The sequence below is a fragment of the Dermacentor albipictus genome, chromosome 6 (genome assembly GCF_038994185.2).
Source record: "Dermacentor albipictus isolate Rhodes 1998 colony chromosome 6, USDA_Dalb.pri_finalv2, whole genome shotgun sequence".
NCBI classification, from domain to species: domain Eukaryota; kingdom Metazoa; phylum Arthropoda; class Arachnida; order Ixodida; family Ixodidae; genus Dermacentor; species Dermacentor albipictus.
Window position 1 is genome coordinate 103,431,182 of NC_091826.1, and position 24,265 is coordinate 103,455,446.

General features: G+C 44.5%; 1 protein-coding gene across 8 annotated transcripts in view; it reads right to left on the reverse strand.

The window, feature by feature from the left end:
* LOC139061313 (uncharacterized) overlaps nucleotides 1-24,265 on the reverse strand; it is a 413,371-nt gene that overhangs the window by 288,770 nt on the left and 100,336 nt on the right. For 3 of the 8 annotated variants that reach the window (XM_070541144.1, XM_070541143.1, XM_070541145.1), the window contains one exon: nucleotides 20,997-21,314. The exons of 2 other annotated variants lie outside the window; for them this stretch is intronic. In XM_070541144.1, coding sequence (XP_070397245.1) covers nucleotides 21,130-21,314 — 185 coding nt within the window. In that variant the 3' untranslated portion in view covers nucleotides 20,997-21,129. Of the gene's footprint in view, nucleotides 1-20,994; nucleotides 21,315-24,265 lie in introns of those variants that run through there. 3 more of the 8 variants (XM_070541148.1, XM_070541146.1, XM_070541147.1) reach the window with 3 other exon arrangements.

Consider the following 24,265-nt stretch of genomic DNA (forward strand, 5'->3'; position numbering starts at 1 on the left):
GAGTATAGGACACAGTCATCCGCGAAAAGACGTAATTTATTCTTAATGTTAGCAGGTAAGTCATTGATGTAGATGAGGAAAAGTAGAGGCGATAAACCAGCACCCTGTGGCACACCCGATGTTACGCTGCTAAGAGATGAATTATGGCTATTTGCAGAGGTAAACTATGTGCGCCCTTTTAAGAAGTGTTCAAGCCAGGTAAGCAAGCTATTTGGGGTCCCAATAGATGCGAGTTCTTGAAGCAGGTGATTGTGGGAAACGCGGTCGAATGCTTTTGAGTAATCCAAGAAAATTTCAGCGCTCAGTGCTGTGTTGAAGAAAACTGGTGCATTTTCAAAAATAAATTTTCATTAATCGAACGTTTCGTACCGCAAAGAACAGTCGCTTGCAAGCCACGGTCCCCTTGGTTCAACCCCTTTTTGAAGCGACTACGTAACAAAAAAAAAAGCGGTTGTTTCGTCGCGCAAAAGCTTCATGCAGTGACGTTGCTTGTTCCGCATACTACCTCACTGAAAGTGACAACACAGCCGCCGCTAGTGCGAAACAGAATTTTTATTCTGTTACCCTTCCGTCCATCTTGCAAACTAGTCCTCGTAAATTCTGGACCATAGTTAACGGTACTCCAAGTAAAATAATCCAATTAACATACCCAAATGATCAACCTGTTGCTCCTGAAGAATGCTGTAATGTATTTAATGATGTGTTTTATTCACATGTTACCACAATGCCACGGGGATTACCGCTTGTATCCAATTCTGGTTTTTCGCCCATGGATCCAGTCTCTATTGACTGGGTTGGTGTTAGCTGCCTAATAAACAATCAAAAAACGTCCTCCTCTGCCGGCCCAGACTGCCTGAACTCAAAAATTTTGAAGTGCACTAATGTATTTTCTGCTGCTATTTTATCGCACATTTTCACTCAGTCATTACAGCAGTCTGTTCTTCCACACGACTGGTGCGTGGGAAAGGTGATTCCAGTTCATAAATCAGGTAACACACACTTACCCAGCAATTACAGGCCTATCTCACTAACAAGCATTTCATGTAAAATTCTTGAGCATATAATATATTCACATTTGGCTGAGTTTTTAGAATCAAACTCCTTTTTCAACCCCTGTCAACATGGTTTCCGTCAGTTATTTTCCTGTGAAACACAGCTCTTAACATTTACTAATGATCTCTTTGCAATTTTTGATCTAGGTACCGACATTGACTGCGTATTTCTGGATTTTGCCAAGGCCTTTGACTCTGTGACCCATGATTTACTTCTGCTTAAGCAGTCTCAACTTAACTTGGACGCCAATGTACTCGAGTGGATCAAAAACTTTCTAACAGGACGCAGTTTGTAAACACTAATAACTGTAATTCTCGGTTTTCTGAAGTACCAGCAGGTGTTCCTCAAGGGTCAGTCCTGGGTCCACTTCTCTTTCTAATATATATTAACGATCTTCCGAACTGCGTTCTTTCCTCTTCCATAAAGCTTTTCGCGGATGACTGTGTTCTTTACCGTTAAATTACTAATCCTTCAGATTCCCAAGAGCTGCATGACGACCTCAACCGCGTAATTGAGTGGTGTTCTAATTGGTGCATGCAAGTAAATTCAAATAAATGCAAGGCCATGCGTATATGTCGGAACACTGCCACGCACACCTACTTTATTAATGGTGCACCTGTGACGTCAGTTAGCTCTTACAAGTATCTCGGCCTTCACATATCAAATAACCTTTCTTGGCACTCGCATATTGACTATGTTACTAAAAACGCTAATAGCATGCTTGGTTACTTACGCCGTAATTTTAGCTCTGCCCCTTCTTCCCTGAAGCTAACTCTTTATAAAACTTTAGTTCGCTCCAAATTGGAGTATGCTTCAGCCATTTGGGATCCGACTCAGTCTTCATTAGTTTCTACTCTTGAAAGTATTCAACACCGCAGTGCACGCTTTATATTATCTAATTATTGTCGCTATGCAAGTATTTCTTCAATGAAACGAACTCTTAGCTTACCTGATCTTTCGTCACGCCGCAAATCTTCCCGTCTCTCCCTTTTTCACAAAGTTTTTCACTTGAACCCCCTTTTAGAAGAGACCCTCCTTGCCCCTCCGTCTTATATTTCTGCCCGCACTGACCACAGCCTTAAAATCGGGGTGCCATTGTGCCGTACTAACCGGTACAGTGACTCATTCATCCCCAGGACAAGCACGGACTGGAATCGCCTTCCCGCCTCAATTGCACTCATCACCGTCCCTACTAACTTCAAAATCGCCGTTCAGAATGCCTTTTGTTAATATTTTTTGTTAATTTTTTGTTAATACTTGTTTGTATTTTTTACGGCATTCCTTCTTGTTTTGACTCCACTCCTTTCTGTAACACCTTCGGGCCTTGAAAGTACGTGAAATAAATAAATAAATAACTAAAATGCCATCAATCTACAAATGAAGGTCCATGAAATGTAGAATTTCATGGGTGAACTCGGCGAGTTCGGTCTCGCATGAAAATAGTTTTCTGAAGCCGTGCTGGTGAGGGTAAAATAAGTTGATTCCAGGTGAGACATTAGGTTGGATGAGATTATATGTTCTAGAAGTTTAGAATAAATGCTGGTCAGAGAAATTGGGCGATAATTTATAGCACGGGAGCGGTCGCCACTCTTGAAGATTGGTACGACATGGGCCTTCTACCAGTCGTCGGGCAAGCTTTCAGTCTTTAAGGATTGCGTAAATATTAGATGTAGTACCTGGCTAGAAATGTTACTGGTGTTAACTAGTATTTTGGCGTTGATTCCATCACGCCCGGCTGAGGTGGTTAGTTTGAGTGAAATATGCCATCAGGGTTGATCTTGATGTCGTTGGCAATGGAGAAAACTGAGGTAGTCTCAGAATTAATGAGATTACCATCCGGATCTGTTAGATCAATCTGTCTAGATTGTGTCTTTACTGAAAGTAAGCGCCAGAATTTATTGGGGTTTGATCGTAGAATCGTCAGAAGGTCATGATTAAAGAAGTTATCTTTGGCTATCGACAGCTCTTGAATATATTGGTTAGCGCGCACTTCATATTTTTCCCTTGTTTCTGAGTCATTTGTAAGTTTGGCTTTTCGGTAAACCCTTTCCTTTTTAGCAAGGAAACCTTTCAGTCGTTAATAAACCATTCTTGTTAGAGTCAGATTTCACGAGAACTGTTGGTATGTATCTAGCTTCCAGGTTGAGCAATACATTCTTATGAACTTCCCAGTTGCTATCAACACTTCTTGATAAGTCAGTCTGCTGAAAATCATTTTAAAAATTTTGGAGTTCGTTATTTATGGCGTCAAAGTCCGCCCTTTCGTAATCTATTATTATTTTTGTTGTGGGTGAGTTTCTTAAGTGCTATTAATTGTCATGCAGATATGGATGAGGTTGTGATCGCTAAGACCGGGTAGTGTGGTAACGCTCCTTACGCTATCGGGGCAAGATGTGAGAATAAGGTCAAGCGTGTTATCTCCTCTTGTAGGACGTGATATCACCTGATGCAGGTTGAAGTCAAGCATAAGATAAATAAATTGTTTAGCTTCGGATAACGGTGACCTGTTGGTTACAGAAAGCAGAGGCCAGTTAATGTTAGGGTAATTGAAATCGCCAAAGAGGTGAATAGGTGCGTTAGAGAATGTGTCAGTGATGTCGGTTAGTGCTTTACGGATTGAATCACAGAATGACGGATGGCTGTCCGGCGGCCTGTAGCACACGCCAAAAATTGTCTTTCCAGCACCGCTGTAAGCGCAAGTCCACAATTGTTCGAGATTATCATCCCGACTGATCAGGGAAGATGAGAAGGTGTTTCTGATAGCTAATATAACAACCCCTCCTCTCCGGTTGCTCCGATCATGGCGATGCAGAACATAGCCGGAATTAGGAGGGAAAATTTCGCTATCTCTTACGTCTCTGTTTAGCCACGTTTCAGTTAGTACTATGATGTCGGCATCGATGTCGTGAGTGAAGCTGCGAAGTTGTTCTCGTTTGGGTAGCAAACTGCGCATGTTAGTGAAGGCTATGTTAAGGAGAGGTAAAGATGAGGTACGATTGCGGGATGAGGTTGAAGTGATAGGCTTCGTTGTCCGTCATTGCACGTTTTCGTGTCTTGTTATTTGGGATGTGCTGTTTCCATGCGCCTTTATGAATGGACTCGTAGTCTCAATCACTGTCAGAACTAGGGTCGTAGTGATAGCGCTTATTGTTGACGAGCAACTTGCCTACGTGCAGTTTGAACGCACATTTTTGTGGTCGTATGAAACCTAACCATTAAGAACGTGCGATGGGAGTAGCAGGAGCGAAATCTTTACGTATAGCGAAGTTTGTTGCCTTTAGTTTCCACCCACAGGCCAGAATGTATTCCTTTGACTTGAAATTAGTCAACTTGATAATTATCGGGCGCTTTCTTTCAGGACGGTATTTGCCTATGCGATGGGCACATTCAATAGCGCTTGGCTCTAGATGCATTTCCAGCTTGCTAGCGCAGAAATTGTTATTTTTCTCCCAGATTCTTTTTATATTTCATTTTCGTTGTCTTCCAGTCCGAGGAAAAGCAAGTTATTACGGCGCATTCTGTTGTTTGTGTTAGTGCTCTCGGCTTTTAGCAGCGCTATCTCTTTGATGACATCATTATGTCGAGTCGCAATTACTTCGTCCTGATGGTCGTTTTCTAGCACAGAAATACGCTTTGTCAGTGCAGCAATTGTGTTGTCTTTGAGAACGTTGGTTTCTCTGAGCTCATTTATATTTGTACCTATTTCTGAAATTATTTCTTTTAGTTCTTTGATCGTCTGTGAAAGGGAAGAAACTGTGTCTCTGTCGGGGCCTGGGTTAAGTTCAACATCTCCGGAGAGCAAGAGGATTAGATCGGACCGAAACGCAAAGGCAACAGCTTCATTGTACAGACGCACAATTCTACACCATTTCAAGTCGCAGGGGCACGACACCGCGAAGACAACAATTGTCGCTACGAAATTCCTTAGTATTTTGTAAGTGATTAACCTGGAAGGTTAGGAAAGCGATGAGCATCCTGCGTGCAACGGTGTCGTGCCCCAGCTGATAAGCTTTGCCACGCCGCTTCAATGCGGCTTGGCTTGACCATGTAACTGGTGACGTCGCCTTCGTAGGGTGTTGCCAGGTGAAAGAAGCTTCTGCTGCTAAAACTGGACTCGTCTTCACGGCTTCGGTGACGAGACGCGGGCGGGTAGCCCAGGGTTGTGGTGGCTTCAGGGAAGGCGATCCGGTTTTCAGAAGGGGTTCCGGGGTACGGCACGTACCAGCACGAAACCAGTACGGCAGCATCTGGAAGGTTAGGAAAGCGATGAGCATCCTGCGTGCAGCGGTGTCGTGCCCCAGCTGATCAGCTTTGCCACGCCGAATAAATACGGCTTGACTTGACCATGTGACTGGTGACGTCGCCTTCGTAGGGTGTTGCCAGGTGAAAGAAGCTTCTGCCGCTAAAACTGGACTCGTCTTCATGGCTTCGGTGACGAGAGGCGGGCGGGTAGCCCAGGGTTGTGGTGGCTTCAGGGAAGGCGATCCGGTTTGCTGAAGGGGTTCCGGGGTACGGCACGTACCAGCACAAAACCAGTACGGCAGCATCTGGAAGGTTAGGAAAGCGATGAGCATCCTGCGTGCAACGGTGTCGTGTCCTTTTTGATAAATAATCTTGTGAGCTAAGTAAAACTCCCGATTTGTAGATAACATCAACATCACACTCTTGCAAAAAAATGGGACCTGTGAAGGAGGCAGTGATATCCTTGTTTTGCGTGCAAAACCGACCAAGATGCATGGTGGTAAATATTACGTTGAAATCTGGCAAATAAAGTACGGTTGCAAATCCTTTAATGTTCATTGAAATGCTAGAGCTTGCTGCATCGTAGAGGAATAATTTAGCTCTGCAGGTTTGAATGACCTCCTCAGGTGCAACACAGCACGGTATTGTCCCTATTCATTCTTTAGTAGCAGAAGAGAACCTAAACCAAGACGAAAGGCATCTATGTTCTATAATGTGTTTACCGGCTCTAGCCCCTTCTAAACACCTCTTTCGTTAGAACAGTGAGCGCTCTGCTACATTATCACCGATAGCTGTTGAAAGGCACTGTGGAAAGTACTCCTCCCTCTTGTTTGTGCAGGTTTTTAGCTCAGACATCTGATCACGAGATGGCATGTCTGTATGATAAGCAGCTATGTGCATATTTTGCCCGCTAGTGCGAAGTTTTGTGTGATGCAAATGCAGAAGAGGATTCTCCTTATGGATTTGGCATTCCGCATTATATTTAAATGGACAAACTGGATTGTTAACGCATACATCTGCTGGAGCTATAGACATGCTTTTTAAAGGAGAGAGCAGGCACAGCACGGAAACACAACATGCAGTAAGGGAGCACGTGCACTGCACGTTCCTTCTAATGTTGCAAAACTTGGTCATGGTGGTATGGAATTTTCGAAAACGAAACTATCAAACACGTTTCTTGCGTGCCTCTTTACCCTGTACTAAGTATTTTGCCCTTCACTAGCTCTGTTTCACGAAATGCTCTACCAGACTGCCTGCGTCACCTCTTTCATGCGTTTTCCTTTCACAAAAAAAAAGGAGTCCATCGGCGTTCTTTTATTCTCACTCACAGTGTAATAGGCTAGCTGGCCGAATGGCGGCATGGAGCGGCAGTGTCCCAACGCTGGTGCATGTTTTAGTCACTCTCCGACTGATGGCATGACGATGTCACAGGCTTACGTTTGCTGTGTTAGCGCCGCCCGCTCCTATCTCAACACGGCTCGGCGTTTCTTTTTCAGGAGTCAGGCGTGCACATGCGATTGTGATGGGCAGGAAACATTCTGTTCCCCGCTCTAGAACGGGTTACAAAGGCTGTACAGAGAAATTGACCTTTGGTGTCGAGCTATCCCAAGAAAGGATCGAGTCCTTCTGCCGAATGATCACGTCGGAGAAAAGCACTTGGAGCCTCATCTTGTGTCCAAGACCTGGACAGCGCACTACAAAAGGCACGCCTTGGTGAGTGTTCCGCAAGAGGCATCACTGGCGACGATGGTGCTCCCACAAGATTTCCCGACTGCCCGGCTTACCTATCGAAAACGGTGAAAACAAGGAAGCGCCTGGCGGTAACACAACCGCGGTCGCAGTCGAACAGACGATGCGCTGCATCAAAAGATCATAACGAGTGAGAAGCCTCTTGTAGCAATGACAGTGGTGGCATGAACGGAAGCTCTGTTGAAGCGTTGCCGAGTGCACCGGAGCACGACATGGATGCGTTTGAACAGCAAACGTCATAAAATACATCAGTCTGCTGGGTCTAGCTTCTCCCTAAAATCTGCATACGCTCGCATTCGCAAGCTTGTTCGGCGATTTACCACGATTTTTCCTTCCGTCAAACTCATGGGGATACCACCTGCTCGGCTTTGGAGAAGTAAAAAGAGTTGTCTTCTCCCAGCTGGAGAGCATCAAAAAATCTCACAGCCGTTTACTGTCAGATGCATGCCTATCGCCAATGAGCCCCGCATCTTCCTTGGTAACCACTAAAATTGCTGAAATTCATGAAGATATCCTGGCAAACAACCGTGATGCGCAGGTCAGTTTCAAAGGCAGATGTGCCGTATGAAAGTACTTTTAACAACTATGGATGACGTTAACGCTATCCTTGAGCATGTTGATAAGATGAAACTGTGCAATGGTGGACCGAGCACTCTGGAGTATAGACACGTTGAAAAAAAAAGTGGGCATATCTCGACAACAACCAGAGATGGCGGCACAAGAGATGCTCTATTGTTCTTGACCCTAGTGGCTCGAACTTACTACAGTGAAATCTCGTTAATTCGAACTTCAATAATTCGAATATATGGATAATTCGAACTGTACGATTTGGTCCGGCCGAGCTCCACAAAAGTCTATGTATAAAAAAGTCCGTTAATTCGAACGCGAGAAGGTTCCATCACGGATAATTCGAACTACGCTCGCCTGGCACACGGCCAGAGAAACGCGCCTACTGCCTACACACAAGGCTGTATTGCCTCCGAAACGGAAAGAACGGCGAGAGAAGGCAAAATCGGAAAAAAATCTAACCGATCGCGGGGTCAGCCAGAAGGCAGCGGCGGCTGCCGCCTCCCCGTTCTACGTAACCTCCGAGACTTCTTGCCCGTTGCGAATCACGGAGGCTTCGCAAATCTTGTACAGCTGCTAATGTTGTGCGGAGATGGCATGGCAAGCTGCAAAACACAGCGAATCAAGTACGTCGCAGCCGCACTTGCAATCAAGAACAAACGAATCAGGGCCTTCGCCACCTTCACATGTTCAGCGTCTTTGTCTCAGCAGTCTTCATCGGTTGTACACCTCTGTTTTCAGCTTAGGAGGTATCTGCCGTCGCGATTCATTGTGATGGTGTTAAGCCTCGGCTAACGTTCGTTTCGGTGGACATCAGTGGTGTGGCACAGTCGGACCCAGAGCTTCGACTTGAAGACCATCACTTTCTGACACGCCAAATTTCTGACATGCCCTACTGCTTCCAAATCGCAGTGTACTTTTGCCCTGCTTCACTTTCGTTAGTTCGAACTTTCGTTAATTCGAACTGAAGCGGCTTCCCCTTGCGGTTCCAATTAACGAGCTTTTACTGTAGTATGTCACAAATGTTCTGGCCTTTCAAGCGTCCTGCGAATGCACCAAAAAAACAGATGAAAGAATGTGCAGGCATAGGCCTTCAGGTACGCGTCAGTTGACTTCATACCAGAGCAAGGACAAAGTTGCAGCACTGCGTCGGTCAAATTATGCTCTGAAAAGGTCCAAAAATCGTCTGCTGAAGAGCTTTAAAAAATGTCGGTTGAGTTTGCAGAAGGTCATATCCACACGCAAAAAATGTCAAAAAAAGAACTGAGTGAGAAATTACACACAATAGATCTCCCTAGTGCTCGGCTGACTGCGGTAAAGGAGTATGTAGCAGCAGCGAGGTTGACGAACAAAAAAAGCAGCAGTAAGCGGAGGATTGGCTTCTGATGTGCTTGCTGTTGCACATACGTAGCCGATCTGCATACTCGTTCCTGCGAGGTAATGAGGTGCTCCCACTTCCTTGCGTTACGACAGTGTGCAAGTACCTGTGCATCATAAGAGTCAGGTGTGGCTTTTGCAAGAGGTTTTTCACAGCCCTTGAGAAGAAGATGCGAACTAAAGACAATTTTAAACGCCATGGAATGCTTGTTTTCAACGATATGCGCATTCGAAAGGAAATTCGAGTTCGTTCGAAGACGATGACATACAGTGGCTTCACTGATTATGGAGATTCTTCAGCGGCCCGCGACGACCTTGCTGACCACGGGCTTGTATTTCCCTTTGGGTCATTTGGCAACAACATTTGGCAACTCTCAGCCGATAGCAGTGTTTGCAATACTTTTGCTTGAATACGCGGAAGTCTTAGACGGCATGGTCGCCTGTGCTGGCGCAAATGTGAACCGTGCAATGAAGAAGGAGTTCGGTGTCACTGGAGCATTGCAACAGTCCCGGAACTACTTCAGTCATCCCATTGATGAGAAACGCAATGTATATATGTTTTCTGACGCACCCCATCTGATGAAATGCGTTCGAAACCGTTTACTTTCACAGAAAGTGTTGTGCGTAAATGGCGATTGTGTTCGCTGGGTACATTTTGGCAGGCTGTTTATGGGGGACTCTAAACAGCCGGAAAATTTGCATGTTTGCCTCAAAATAGCTCTGTTCCACATCAACCCTTCAACGACCGAAAAATGCGGTTGAAGCTGGCCACTCAGTTGTTCAGCCGGAGTGTAGCGAAAGGCTCGCAGTCCTACTCGAAGCGAGGCACAAAAGTGCTCGAAAATGTCAAGGGAACAGCAGAATTCACACTAAGGTTTAGCAATCTTTTTGATGCTCTCACCCGAAACCATCCAAAGGAAAGCATCACTGTTGGCAGCAGAGATTTGAGGGTCCTGGCCTCGTAGTTGCATTGCTCAAATAAAATGGAAAAAGGAAAAACCTCAAGAGCAAGTTGCCTATCCGAGCAAACCGCTGAGGGCCTTCGTGTGACTATTTTGTCCACACTAGAACTATAAAGATACCTGCTAAAGGAGTGCGGTTTCAAATGTGTTTTAACAGGAAAACTTAACCAAGGCATGTTGGTACGCTTCTTTGGGATTATCAGACAGGCTGGTGGCCAAAATGACCACACATCTGTGCCCGCATTTCTGCAGCTTTACAACATGGTATCAGTTTACAGTTTTATTAAATCCCCTAAATTCGGAAACTCACGTTGAAAATGAATCGCGGCAAGGTGCACCTGTACTTACACTCAAAAATTTTTATATGTGCTTTTGAGGACAGTGTCAAGTCAAAAGAACACCTGAAGAAACTCAAAGAGAAGCTAAACCGCCTAGTTGCTGCTGAAGAGGAAGAAGACCACGTGTTCGATAAGTTGCATGAAGCACCGGAGCTGCAGATTGCATAATTTATTATTCAGCTGGTTTTATATGCCACAAGTACTTGAAAAGCACAACGTGTGCAAAATGCCGTGAAGGATTATTGGAACAAAGAGCACTTCGTCATCAGCCAGAAAGCAGCCTTGTTCTGTGTAAAACCTGGGGAGGCCTTTTGCACCCAAAGCGATGTCTTTTTCTGTTGCTTCATGCAAAGGAGATGGAATTCCACAAGCATGCGGCTCTCAGAAATGCCGATGAATTAACATTGGACCACATGCTTGATAAGTACAAGTTTCAGTTCTCCTGTGCCAATCATAAAAAGAAGTTATTGCTGGCGTGCTACACACATATGTAGCCATGTGAATGAGGCAGTTCTGCAAACACAAATCTGAGGCAAAAAATAAGTCGCAGGAGCTGCAAAAGCTGTTGAAGCTTCAGTAAGTGAAAACTCTACGTTTAATTTGCTCAAATAAATGATGGGCGCCATGAACTTCCTCGTGTGTGCGCAATGTGTGCCAGTGTCCACTTGGTTTATGGAACGTAAACGCTTGTACGAATATTTCGTTTATGGCATGCTCTCCGTATTTGTCAAATAAATGTCAATCTTCACAAAACTTTACTGCTTTTGCGTCCCTGGCTTTTAAATGACAGTCGTCCATATGAATGACAAATTGGCAAATGCCGACAAGCAGAGGCTAGTCCGTCCTGTACACTAACATCACAACCACCTCTACCAGAACCCTAAACATCGGTTATTAAAAAATGCGGCCTTCGAATAGCCACACTGGAAACCTGTTTTGCAGCGCATTACAATTTAACTGCGAGCTTATCGAGGTTACAGTACACGTAAAAGTCGTTTTCGCGGGGAGGTTGTGGCATCTCATCATGGTAAGTTCTGTTGGTGAGGTAGGTATTGTAGCCGACTACCGTTGCGCTGGCCTCATTGTGCCATGCGCCTATACCGGCATGGAAGAGAGCGTGCACTACATGGCTATCGGAGCACGCTTAGTCTCGTTAAACGTATGCTTCGTTCAATCCAAACAAGTTTCCGTGTCAAGCTGGAATAACATACGAAGAACGTTTTATGACGCTTTTCACATCCGTAATAGCTCTCGCCCTGCTTTTCTGCTTTAAAACCAAGACCCTTGTGTCTGTGGCGCCATCTGCCGAGCGCTACGCAATACAAGCACAACCTATTTTTCCGCCTGGACGGCCTTCGTTCAGCCACCTAGCCTATTCTTACGGTGTTCTCACTGAACGTGTATGCAGGCTAAGATCAAATGTTCAGAACGCATATCCTTGTGCACAATAAAGAAATATCATTTCAAGGTCTCATTAAAAAGGTTATACATACGTGGCCGGAAAAATGTTCGAAATGTAATATTTTGAGGTGACGTTTTCTGCTGTGCATTATACAAATTTCATACAAATTACTCCTGAACATGTAACTCACTTTCAAAGGCTAGCAGCGCGCTGCAGCGAGCTAGCAGCCAGTTGCGCCGGTTCTGTGTCTCATGCGCGATCTGCTCTGGCACCGGCTCGTTCGTCTGCAGCACTTGGCAGAGCCGGCGTTCTTGTCGTCGCGACTTTCTGATTGCTCGCATGCACCTTGCGAGGAGCTTGTCGATGCCATCCTCTGCAAAAAAAAAAGTCAACTAAGGGTTACCATTGCTCTCCTCAAATAACCGGAAAGGAAAAATGCAACTCTCTTACATACGGAAGTCTGAACCTCATATAGAAACTGGTCGCGCAATTTCTATTGTCAAATTATTAGCCCGGCCTGCACATTTCCCTGGGAACCACCACATACGTACACCTGCCCATAATTTCGTTCCACGTTTCTGTGACAAAATAACACCTGATAACATCGCACTTTTTCTCGAATAACATTTGTGTGCGCATATCATAAGAAGCCAACAAACACTGACACCAAGGACATCACAGGGAAAATGACTAGTGCTTAATAAATAAATTAAATAAACGATAAATTAATGGAAATGAAAATGGATAAAAAATCTAGTTGCTGCAGGTGGGGGACGATCCTACAACCTTCGCATTTCGCGTGCGATGCTCTACGAATTGAACTACCGCGGCATTGTTTCCTAGTTCACTTTCTTGGGTATTTACTTTTCCTTGTAGAACCCTGGGAGTGGACGTGGAGCTTCCTTTCTGCCGCAAGCATCACGGGAAGGCGATGTTTTTGAGCAAAGGCAACCGGCCAATACGGCGCCGAGCCCCATCTTTGCTTTTGTTGCTTCACAGCTGCTACTGCGCTTTGTCCACGCCAGAAACTCCAAATACCGGTGCAAATACAAATACCGGCCGCACCCAACGTTGGTAGATTAGGTCAGTTGGATAAGTCTGCTTCGGAGGCGGCTCCAACTCGTCTATACCTTCGGAGATGGCGCTGGCGTCGCGTTGGTATCGAGCCGCCGTCTGTCGGCGGGCACGTTCAGTGCTTTTCTTGGTGTTTGTCTAGGCTGTCTGTCGCCGGCGTGCACTCCGAAAAAGATCCTTTGGTGCTATCGCTTATCGATAAATTGGAATATAGGTATGTGACTTGGAGATCACGTGTATTGTGTTGTAAGCCAAGTTTGACAAAGAGTCTGTGTGCTGACATGCAGCGCGCTGGGCTGCCAAAGTCGATATGCTTCTCAAGAGAAAACGTGCAGTCGGCAGCACTTAACGTGCCGAGGACTTTAACTTTCTACTAGCACATCGTTAAAGGCAGCATTGTTAAGATTCCACGTGGCAGGTGGGCGCTTAAGGTGGGTGCAGAGTAACTTATTTTCCCAACATTCCTGCGCACCTATCAAAAGCAAAAGCACCAAAGCCCAGAAGAAAACCTTCGAAGCTAAGAGCAACAGTAAATTGTGATGTTCGTAAGTCGGCAAGTGATGGTGACGTGATGTAAACATAAAAAACAGTAATGCTAAAGAAACTGAGCTCCCTTCCAATCTAGAGATGTGTTCAGAGGAAGCATCTTCGTTCCCTGCATTCCAAGAGCACTCAAGATGCGAGTCCTGGAGTGTCCAGCTCATGACTCTGCAAAGTTGGCGAAGACAGTGGTATTGTTTTTATCGACAGGGCTGTGGTTATAAGGAAAGACTTCGCTGTTGCACTCAGCTTATGCGGAAGGCTTGTTCCTCCGTGCGTCTACAACGAATATGGTTCAGGAGAGCCACTAAAATTCTCAAGCTTGAAGAAACTATCGGCATTTCTCACTTACGTTAGCAACCTAACAGTGTGCAAGGGCTGTCATTGTGGTTTATTCCCCTCCATTTCGGCAGCAACATCAGCTATCAAGACCTAGGACGGGTGGATGAGCACAAAATGCTTTAGGCTGTCTTAGGAAAGCTTGTGCCCACAGTGCAAGAGAGCAAGAAAAATTTCCGAGCACGGGAAAAACGAAAAAAAAAAATAAATCCGAGGAACGAACCAAGCCTCACCAAAGGGTACGTTTAAAAAATAAAAACCTCACTAAGAAAGAGTGATTAGGGCTACAATTTTTGGCGAGAAATCCAAAAAAGAAATTCGGGCTTTCAAATGTGTCTTCCTCAAGCGCAACAGCTTGTTCTTCACGCAGTGTTGAAAGCTTCAAAAGCAAATCAACGAGAGGAAAGTGCTATAAAACCGACCGGTTGATGACTTACCTCCCCCTTAAGATATCAAGCCCTGCTGCTTATAGGCTGATGTCAAAGATTTTCCCGCTACCTACGTGATCGCGCCTTAAACAAATTATCAATGGAATACCTTGAGAGTTCGGTTTTAACAAGATTTCGCTTAACAGCATTGGTGCACTTATGAAACAAATGGAGTAAGCTGCTGTGGAATCCTCATACTAGTGGAAATACAAGTGTGCCAAGCTGTCACATTCAACAAGCAAAGATATAAAGTACGCATAAAGTATACACACACACACTATATAGCTTGGACCGTGTTCAGTTTATCGGGAAGATTTTGCAGCGCCTGTCGGCCTTCGCTCTTCCGTGCAGAAAGGGACGCAACGTCTTCGCTGTTGTGGTGGTGTCTCACGCGGACCGCACCCCTTTTCCAAGCATCCAGCGAGTTGAAAGCTGTGCTTAAGCGGTTCTAAAGTTCTGGTACAAAGAAAATCATGCAACACATGCAACCGCATTTAACAAATGTATATGCTATAAACGAACAATGAGATGGTCAGTTTGAGTTTGTCATTCGTTCATGACAATTCGTTAAAGAAATGGTATACAGACAAGGGTCCCTAAGAGACTGAACCATGACCCTTGTTGTCATCAACTGCCATAGTTAATTTTTCAGAATATGCTACGAAATGACAGTTGGACAAAGTACTATTCATAGCTGTTGTCATAGTGCGGGATTTGCTGATGATGGCTCAACATCCCATGGCAGTGCCAAAGATGCAGCAATATATTATTCTGTTTATCAGCGTGGTGGTATTTTACAGTTTAATTATGAAGCAACCGCTACTATTCGCAAAACAAAAGTTATTTAGAGGTTTTCATGTCATACAGAAATTACATATTCATGGGCTTTGTCAAAAATGTCGTTCAAGATTAGGGCAATTTGTCGGACTATTTTGTAGTGTGCTAGCAGAAATCGGCGAAATAAAAATTTTTGCCCCTTTATAGGCTATATACGAGACTCCTAAAAAACTTTCCATGCTACAATGAAAGAACTACATGAAATAGCTTGATGGAGGCAAAAGGCGTAGCCCACCAGAAAGCGAACAAAAGATGGACACGACCACACAAATTGCGGGATCACAGCATACTCTTCATTCGGCTGCAAAGAACATGTGCTGAGTACCCCGATAGCACCACTCGTTACAGTATGGGTCGTTTTGCGAAAAAAAATCATGCCAGGCACATGAATTCCAACTCTTTACCAGCCATCTCATCACCAAAGCTGGCGATGCGATATGCCTCAATGATAAGTCTGATCATCTTGTTGACGCCTTTTCCAAGAATTACCGTATCTCCAAAGAGGGTCTGTGTGTTCCGGATGCACATGTAGCCTGTCCATTTCTCCAGTTTCTACTGCCCTACGCCTTTTGCTCCCATCATGCTGTACCCTCAAGCCCAACATACAACTTGGTCAACTTCATGTAAAAGCAGTTCTATATTTGATGAAAGTCAGAGGCGAGATATGCATGATGTGTACCTAAATTTCAGCATCTATAGGTTGCACACATCCAATATACCAATTTACCTATGCATCTGTTCCAGTTCATCACTCGCGCAAACCACGAAGCATGTTTGTGCCACGAAGCTTAAATTGAGAGCAAGTTGGTAGTGTATTATGGGTGATGCAGTTTGAAGCGTCAGGTAGTGACACCTATTGCAAAAAACCATTATTCAAGCAATCGATAATGTTACAGTATGTACCCTTCTGAGCTATGTCTTCAAGCGTCCCTAATGAGCTCTACGCCTCAGCGTGATAAATTCAGCAAAAAAATGCTGGTACATTAAGTGCAATCCATAGTACATTCTAATGTTTCTCGATTAACTATCAGATCTTTTTAAAGTATTGAATGCTCCTTTCATCCATAATATGCGTTCTGCAAGGTTAGCAGTAGGGCTGCCCACTCCCATGGCCAAACTTACAGCATTTTCCTTATACATTTTTTAAAGCGACCCATACTTGAGGTCAAGTTCAAGTAGAAGTATGGTGGCTGGCCAGCCTGCGCATTTTGAGTCCCAACAAAGCCATCATATGTTACAGTGAACCAAGAAGGTCAGCAGGAAAGGAGGCCAAAGGAGGCCAATGAGAACATTTCATTTGCATTTAATCTGATTATTTCATTCATTCGTGTATTATTGCAAAGCTATCCTTCCCTCCTTCGGCTTTCCCACTGCTGCTGCTGCCCGGCATACGGCATTGGGGAGCGGGGAGCGGGGAGGTTCGAGGTCCAAGGAATGGCAACGCTTGAAATTCCTTTTGCGCCCACCATTGGATGGATGTTACGCGAGTCCCCTTTAGAACGAGGCGGTGGGCTGGGCCACCAAGCTGTTGCTATTATACTGTGTAAAGTCCTTCCTAAGTTAAAAACGAAAGAAAAAAAACATGATGAATTCCAATATTCTTATTTTCTGACGCCCTATTACAAACTATGCTTTTTTAAGTCTCCGTTTTTTGTCGTTTCTCTACTTCCACTAATCTCCAATCACGTCTCACTAATATCTATTGCGGAAATGATTACTGTCCTCCTGCTCTCGCTCAACCCAAAGCTTAAAGGAGGCCAGTGGTCAAGTAGTTAATCATGGCAGCTTTACTTTAAAACTGCCAGCCCGCAATAGATTATATCAGCCTCTCCGACTTTCCGCTAGACGTTCATCGTTTCTGTGCTGCTCACTCAACAGGCTGCATACTTGTTGATCACCTTCCTAGTTCTTATCCACCACCGTGAATCAAGGCTTTTTCCTGCACAAACAAATACCTCAACACTCTCTCAGCCGAATCATTGTCTTTCATATTCCTCAGTCATTCCTCATAATCAATTTTACTGTGAGATTCCCTCACTTCAAAACTAGTACAGTGCATATCAATCTGTACAGCTTCATTTGTAGTCTACCCATGTGAACCCAACGTAAAGCGACCCACCGACATTTGCTTGCCATCAAGTCCCGATTGTACCCCTGATTTCAAGCAAACAACTACATTTCCAAAGGTAGGTCCTGAAACCGTTACACTTTTCCACATACTTCGGAACACTTCGTACCTACTACAGCCCCACAGCCCTGTGTTTGAATATGGCTGCATTTCTTTTTCCCCTTACTTCTATTGTTTTTTGCTGTTTTTCCATATACCTAGTGCCTTCGTCTATCTATATACCAAGGTATTTACGTTCTTTTATCCGAGTTATTTCCTGGCCCTGTATTGCCACTGGCTGTTCACTGTCTTCATTGAATACCATAAAACCCGATTTTCTCACGCTAAATTGCAAACCTAAATTGCAGCCTTCCTGTTCACAGATAACAGCCAGACGTTGCAAAACAATTTGCTTGTTAGCTAGCAACACAATGCCGTCCGCATAAAATAAACCTGGAAGCTGCTGCTCTGCTATTGTATCCGCTTGACTGTATGAGACTAAGCCTCATATTGCTTCCTTCTAGCGCCTTCTGTATCCTCACCATATCCTCACTGACCTCGTTCTTCTGGCTGCGCCAGCGGTGCCGGCCAACCAAAACACAGGAAACGGGTGCCTGCGGTCAGAATGGTTTCTCCCTCCCGCTCCCTTTCACACCCAATCGCTCCTCGTCACGTGGTTTTTACCCACACGCCCTTTTTTCAGATTGCGGGGCGGCGCGCGTGAGATCGCGGGAACATCGCAAGAGCTTTGTGAGGAGAAGCACACTTGCGGGGGCGTGGCTCACCATGGAGTTCGATACATCGATATGCCGGTGCACGGGAGCTCTATATACGCGGAACAATAGCGCAATACTTTTGCATGAGATTCCCCAAGGGAGTTTTCAACTTTTCGATATAGGCGATAATTTGATATATGCGGGATAGACTGTACTAGGAAAATGCAAAACAAAAGAGATAGAGCAAAGGAGGGTGCAGAAAAGGAGTCAAGCACGGCGCTGTTAATTTGTACTTCCCCCAAATTACTACCAAACTTGTTCCAATATAGATGCGAACACTCGAATAATAGAACGATGCGAAACATAATATACAAAGATAGCAAGACAAACACGGCGCGACGACTCTGGTCTTCCTTCAATTCTTTTTCTAAAAACCTGGTCCTGCGTTGCAAGGGAATCACGAGCACTAAAAAATCTAGAACAGTATGGGGCACTTCGAGTCTGGCCATCACCCACTTTCCTTTTGAACATGCTGGCCTGATTGATGCTAAACAATATGTACAGGGAACGAGGTCTAACGGGGTGCCAAGCGTCTTCACTTCCCCATTTTCCTTCGAAACCTACTCGAGCATTACCGTGCATACGCACATTCTAGAAAAATGCAAAGCAAAGGAGGTACAGTAAATGAGAGTATAAAACGCTGCGCTATGAGCCTAAACATCCGCCACTTTCGTTCCAAACCTTCCTCCAGCGTGCCATGGATGTGCAAATAGTGGGAAAACACGAAATCGAGAAGATAAAGGGTAGAAGGTTCAAATTCGATAACGTAAGTCTGGTGTGCACCCACTTTCCTTCAGAACCTGCCGCCAAGATATGTGAATAGAAGAAAAACACGAAGCAGAGGAGATAGAGGGAAGGGGAGCGAAGCACAGCACCATAGGTTTGTACTTCCACGTAATTACTTTGCTCCACGTAACAAATTTGCTCCAATGTAGCTGTAAATGCACTGTGAAGCATACTAGAATGCCAAACAAAGAATATACAACAATAGGGAGTCAAACACATCGAGTTGAGTCTGGACTTCGCCTATGTTTATTCTAAAAACCTGCTCCAGCATTGGAATGAATGCGGGAGCACTAGGAAAACCTAGAACAGTGTTGACACCGTGAGTTTGAACATCCGGCCACTTTCCTTCATAACCAGCCCTCGGCATTGCCCTGGATGCGCAAATACTAGAAAAATATTAAACAGAGTATATACACGAAAGGGGGCTAATTAGGGTGCTGCGAGTCTCGATTTCTCCATTTTGCTTCCAAACCTGCTCCAGCGTTACCGTGCATACGCGAATACTAGAAAAACACAAAGGAGATACATTAAAGGAGGGTGTAAAATGTTGATTTGTTAGCCAAAACCTCCGTCGCTTTTCTTCCTAACCTTTCTTCAGCGTGTTGTGGATGCGAACATATTAGGAAAAAAAGAAGCAGTGAATATACGGGGAAGGGGGACAACGACGGTGCCGGGAGTGTAGACGGCCCGAGTTTTGTTGCAATCCTTCTCACTGTGTCCCGTGAATTTGCGTATAGTAGAAAAACGTGAACCAGAAGACTTACAGGAAAGGGGCGCTGACGGTGGCCCTGCGAGTGTAGGCTTCCCTCACTGTCGTTCCAAACCTTCCTAGAAAGTGCCTTGGATGCACGAATATTAGAAAAACACAGAGGAGATATGGCGAAGGAAAGAAAATGACGGTGCCGCGACCCACTTGGAAACCTTCTAACTGCGTGCCGTCAATCTGCGAATATTACAAAAACGTGTACAAGAGAAGATGCAGGAAAGGGGCATTGATGGCGGTGCAGTGAGTCTATGCATAGTGCAGATGGTGCAAGATAATGCAGTGCCGAGCCGACCCGCGACGAAGGTGAGGCAGGCGTCAAGCACTCCCCTTACCAGCGCCGCTCCCGAAGATGGCGCAATATCGGCCCTACCCGCGGCGGAGGTGAAGGAGGCGTTAAAGGGACACTAAATTGAAAAGTGATTTCTTCTGCATCACTAAATTGCCGTTCCACAACACCAAAAATACCACTCTTACAACGATAGGACGTTTGGTAAGCCAGAAAGAGCGCAATAACGAAATACGGGTGGCCACGCCTACTTCAGTTCCCGCACCTGGGGGCTCAGTGACGTCTTCGATTCCGATGGCATCTTCTAGAGCCTCCTAATTATATATAGCGGTACAGATTGAATACATTGTGTTCTAAAGGAGCCAAATATGAAGCATGGCAAGTTTATGGAACCTCTATTCAGCCGACGCGGCACAAATGCAAAAACATACTTTGCAATCCCTGACGTCATTCTGATATACCGGCACTGGGGTTTCGGCGCGATATAATATACTGATACTTGTATCTTCATTTTCTCATCTAATATTCAAACAATGTTTTTGAAATGACTGCCTGCAGGGTTCTCAAACAATGCTCCGTTACTCTTATTTAACTTATTTTTTTTTTCGCTTTGGTCTCCCTTTACACATTCCCGACTTTCGTTCCAAACCTTCCTCCAGCGTGCGCTGGACACGTGAAAAGAAATTGGCCTACTATTGCGCTTCTTAGTAATGCATACAGAACACGCAGTACAAAACGTAAGCGGTTCTGCGTATCGGATTCGGTAGCACACACTGCAATACGCCGCTATCGAGTCGCCCCTCTGGTGATAATATAGTGGTTCACAGTAGTGGAGTGGTTCACAGTAGTGGAGACACATGGTCTAACTTATTTCAGCCCAACAACAATTGAAGCCCAACAAACCAATTGAAGACCTCAGCCTTCAATTGGTTTGTTGGGCTCCTCAGAGTCCTTGTCTGGACAAGGACCTCGATAAGGATACCCAATTTTTGAAATAAGTTAGACCATGTGTTTGGCGCATGATAGCCTAAGTTGCTTATGCGCCATAAAACCCTATACAATACAATACAATTCATCTTTGACATCAGCCTATAAGCAGCAGGGATTGATATATTAAGGGAGAGGTAAGTCATCAACCGGTTGGTTTTATAGCGCTTTCCTCTCGTTGATTTGCTTTTGAAGCTAATTTTTTGAAAACTATTGAAAACTTTTGAAGCTATGTTTTTTGAAGTTATTTTTTTTATTTTTGAAGCATATTTTTTTTTATGTCAAAGATGAATATTTTCCCACTACCTACGTGATCGCGCCTTAAACAAATTCTCAATGGAATGCCTTGAGAGTTCGGTTTTAACAAGGTTTCGCTTAACAGCATTGGTGCACTTATGAAACAAATGGAGTAAGCTGCTGTGGAATCCGCATACTAGTGGAAATGAAAGTGCGCCAAGCTGTCACATTCAACAAGCAAACATATAAAGTACGCATAAAGTATACACACACACACTATATAGCTTGGACCGTGTTCAGTTTATCGGGAAGATTTTGCAGCGCCTGTCGGCCTTCGCTCTTCCGTGCAGAAAGGGCCCCAACGTCTTCGCTGTTGTGGTGTTGTCTCACACGGACCGCAGCCCTTTTCCAAGCATCCAGCGAGTTGAAAGCTGTGCTTAAGCGGTTGGCAAGAGCGGGGTCTGCAACAAAGACATGTTAAACTAAAGTTCTGGTACAAAGAAAATCATGCAACACATGCAACCGCATTTAACAAATTTATATGCTATAAACGAACAATGAGACGGTCAGTTTCAGTTTGTCATTCGTTCATAACCATTGGTTAAAGAAATGGTATACAGACAAGGGTCCCTAAGAGACTGCACCACGACCCTTGTTGTCATCAACTGCCATAGTTAATTTTTCAGAATATGCTACGAAATGACAGTTGGACAAAGTACTATTCAAAGCTGTTATCATAGTGCGGGATTTGCTGATGATGGCTCAACATCCCATGGCAGCGCCAAAGGTGCAGTAAAATATTATTCTGTTTATCAGTGTGGTGGTATTTTAGAGTTTAATTATGAAGCAACCGCTACTATTCGCAAAACAAAAGTTATTTCCGGGTTTTCATGTCATACAAAAATTACCTATTCATGGAGTTTGTAAAAAATGTCGTGCTAGTGAATGGCAACTTGTTGGACTATTTTGTAGTGTGCGAGCAGAAATCGGCGAAATAAAAATTTTTGCCCCTTTATAGGCTATAAACGAGACTCCTAAACAACTTTCCGTGCTACAATGAAAGAACTACATGAAATAGCATGATGGAGGCAAAAGGCGTAGCCCACCAGAAAGCGAACAAAAGGAGGACACGACCACACAAATTGCGGGATCACAGCATACTCTTCACTCGGCTGCAAAGAACATGTGCTGAGTACCCAGATAGCACCACTCGTGAGAGTATGGGTTGTTTTGCGAAAAAAAAATCATGCCAGGCACATGAATTCCAACTCTTTACCCGCCATCTCATCACCAAAGCTGGCGATGCGATATGCCTCAATGATAAGCCTGATCATCTTGTTGACGCCTTTTCCAAGAATTACCGTATTTCCAAAGAGGGTCTGTGTATTCCGGATGCACATGTAGTCTGTCCTCTTCTCCAATTTCTAGTGCCCTACGCCTTTTGCTCCCATCATGCCGTACCCTCAAGCCCAACATACAACTTGGTCAACTTCATGAAAAAGCAGTTCTACATTTGATGAAAGTCAGAGGCGAGATATGCATGATGTGTACTTAAATTTCAGCATCTATAGGTTGCACACATCCAATATACCAAATTACCTATGCATCTGTTCCAGTTCATCACTCGCGTAGTTTAAGAACCACGAAGCATGTTTGTGCCACGAAGCTTAAATTGAGAGCAAGTTGGTAGTGTATTATGGGTGACGCAGTTTGAAGCGTCAGGTAGTGACACCTATTGCAAAAAACCATCATTCAAGCAATCGATAATGTTACAGTATGTACCCTTCTGAGCTATGTCTTCAAGCGTCCCTAATGAGCTCTACGCCTCAACGTGATAAATTCAGCAAAAAAAATGCTGGTACATTAAGTGCAATCCATAGTAGACTCATGTTTCTCGATTAACTATCAGATCTTTTTAAAGTATTGAATGCTCCTTTCATCCATAATATGCGTTCTGTAAGGTTAGCAGTAGGGCTCCCCGCTCTCATGGCCAAACTTACAGCATTTTCCTTATACATTTTTTTAAAGCGACCCATACTTGATGTCAAGTTCAAGTAGAAGTATCTGAACTGATTACAGCATGGTATCTGTCCAGCCTGCGCCTTTTGAGTCCCAACAAAGCCATCATATGTTATAGTGAACCAAGAACGTCAGGAGGAAAGGAGGCCAAAGGGGGCCAATGAGAACATTTCATTTGCATTTAATCTGTGATTAATTAATTCATTCGTATTTAATGCAAAGTTATCCTTCCCTCCTTCGGCTTTCCCCCTGCTGCTGCTGTCCGGCATACGGCATTGGGGAGCGGGGGCGGGGGGGTTCGAGGCCCAAGGAATGGCAACGCTTGAAATTCCTTTTGCGCCCACCCTTGGATGGATGGATGTTACGAGAGTCCCCTTTAGAAAGGGGCGGTGGGCTGCGCCACCAAGCTGTTGCTATTATACTGTCTAAAGTCCTACCTAGGTTAAAAACGGAAGAAAAAAAACATGCTGAATTCCAATATTACTATTTTCTGACGACCTATTGTGAACTATGCTTTTGTAAGTCTGCATTTTTTGTCATTTCCCTTCTTCCACTAATCTCCAATCACGTCTTACTAATCTCTATTGCGGAAATGATTACTTTCCTCCTGCTCTCGCTCAACCCAAAGCTTAAAGGAGGCCTGTGGTCAAGTAGTTAATAGATTATATCAGCCTCTCCGACTTTCCGCTCGATGTTCTTCCTTGCTGTGCTGCTCAATCTACAGGCTGCATACTTGCTGATCACCTTCCTAGTTCTTATCTACCACCGTGAATCAATGCTTTTTCCTGCACAAACAAATACCTCAACACTCAGCCAAATCATTGTCTTTCATATTCCTCAGTCATTCCTCATAATGAATTTTACTGTGAGATTCCCTCACTTCAAAACAAGTACAGTGCATATCAATCTGTACAGCTTCATTTGTAGTCTTCCCGTGAGAAACCAACGCAAAGCGACCCACTGACATTTGGTTGTCATCAAGTCTCGATTGTACCCCTGATTTCAAGCAAACAACTACATTTCGAAAGGTTGGTCCTCGGACCATTACACTTTTCCACATACTTCGAAACACTTCGAACATGCTACAGCCCCATAGCCCTGTGTTTCATTATGGCTGCATTTCTTTTCCCCTTACTTCTATTGTTTTTTGCTGTTTTTCCATATACCTAGTGCCTTCGTCTATCTATATACCAAGGTATTTACATTCTTTTATCCGAGCTATTTCCCGGCCCTGTATTGCCACTGGCTGTTCACTGTCTTCATTGAATACCATAAAACCCGATTTTCTCACGCTAAATTGCAAACCTAAATTGCACCCTTCCTGTCCACAGATAACAGCCAGACGTTGCAAATCACTTTGCTTGTTAGCTAGCAACACAATGCCGTCCGCATA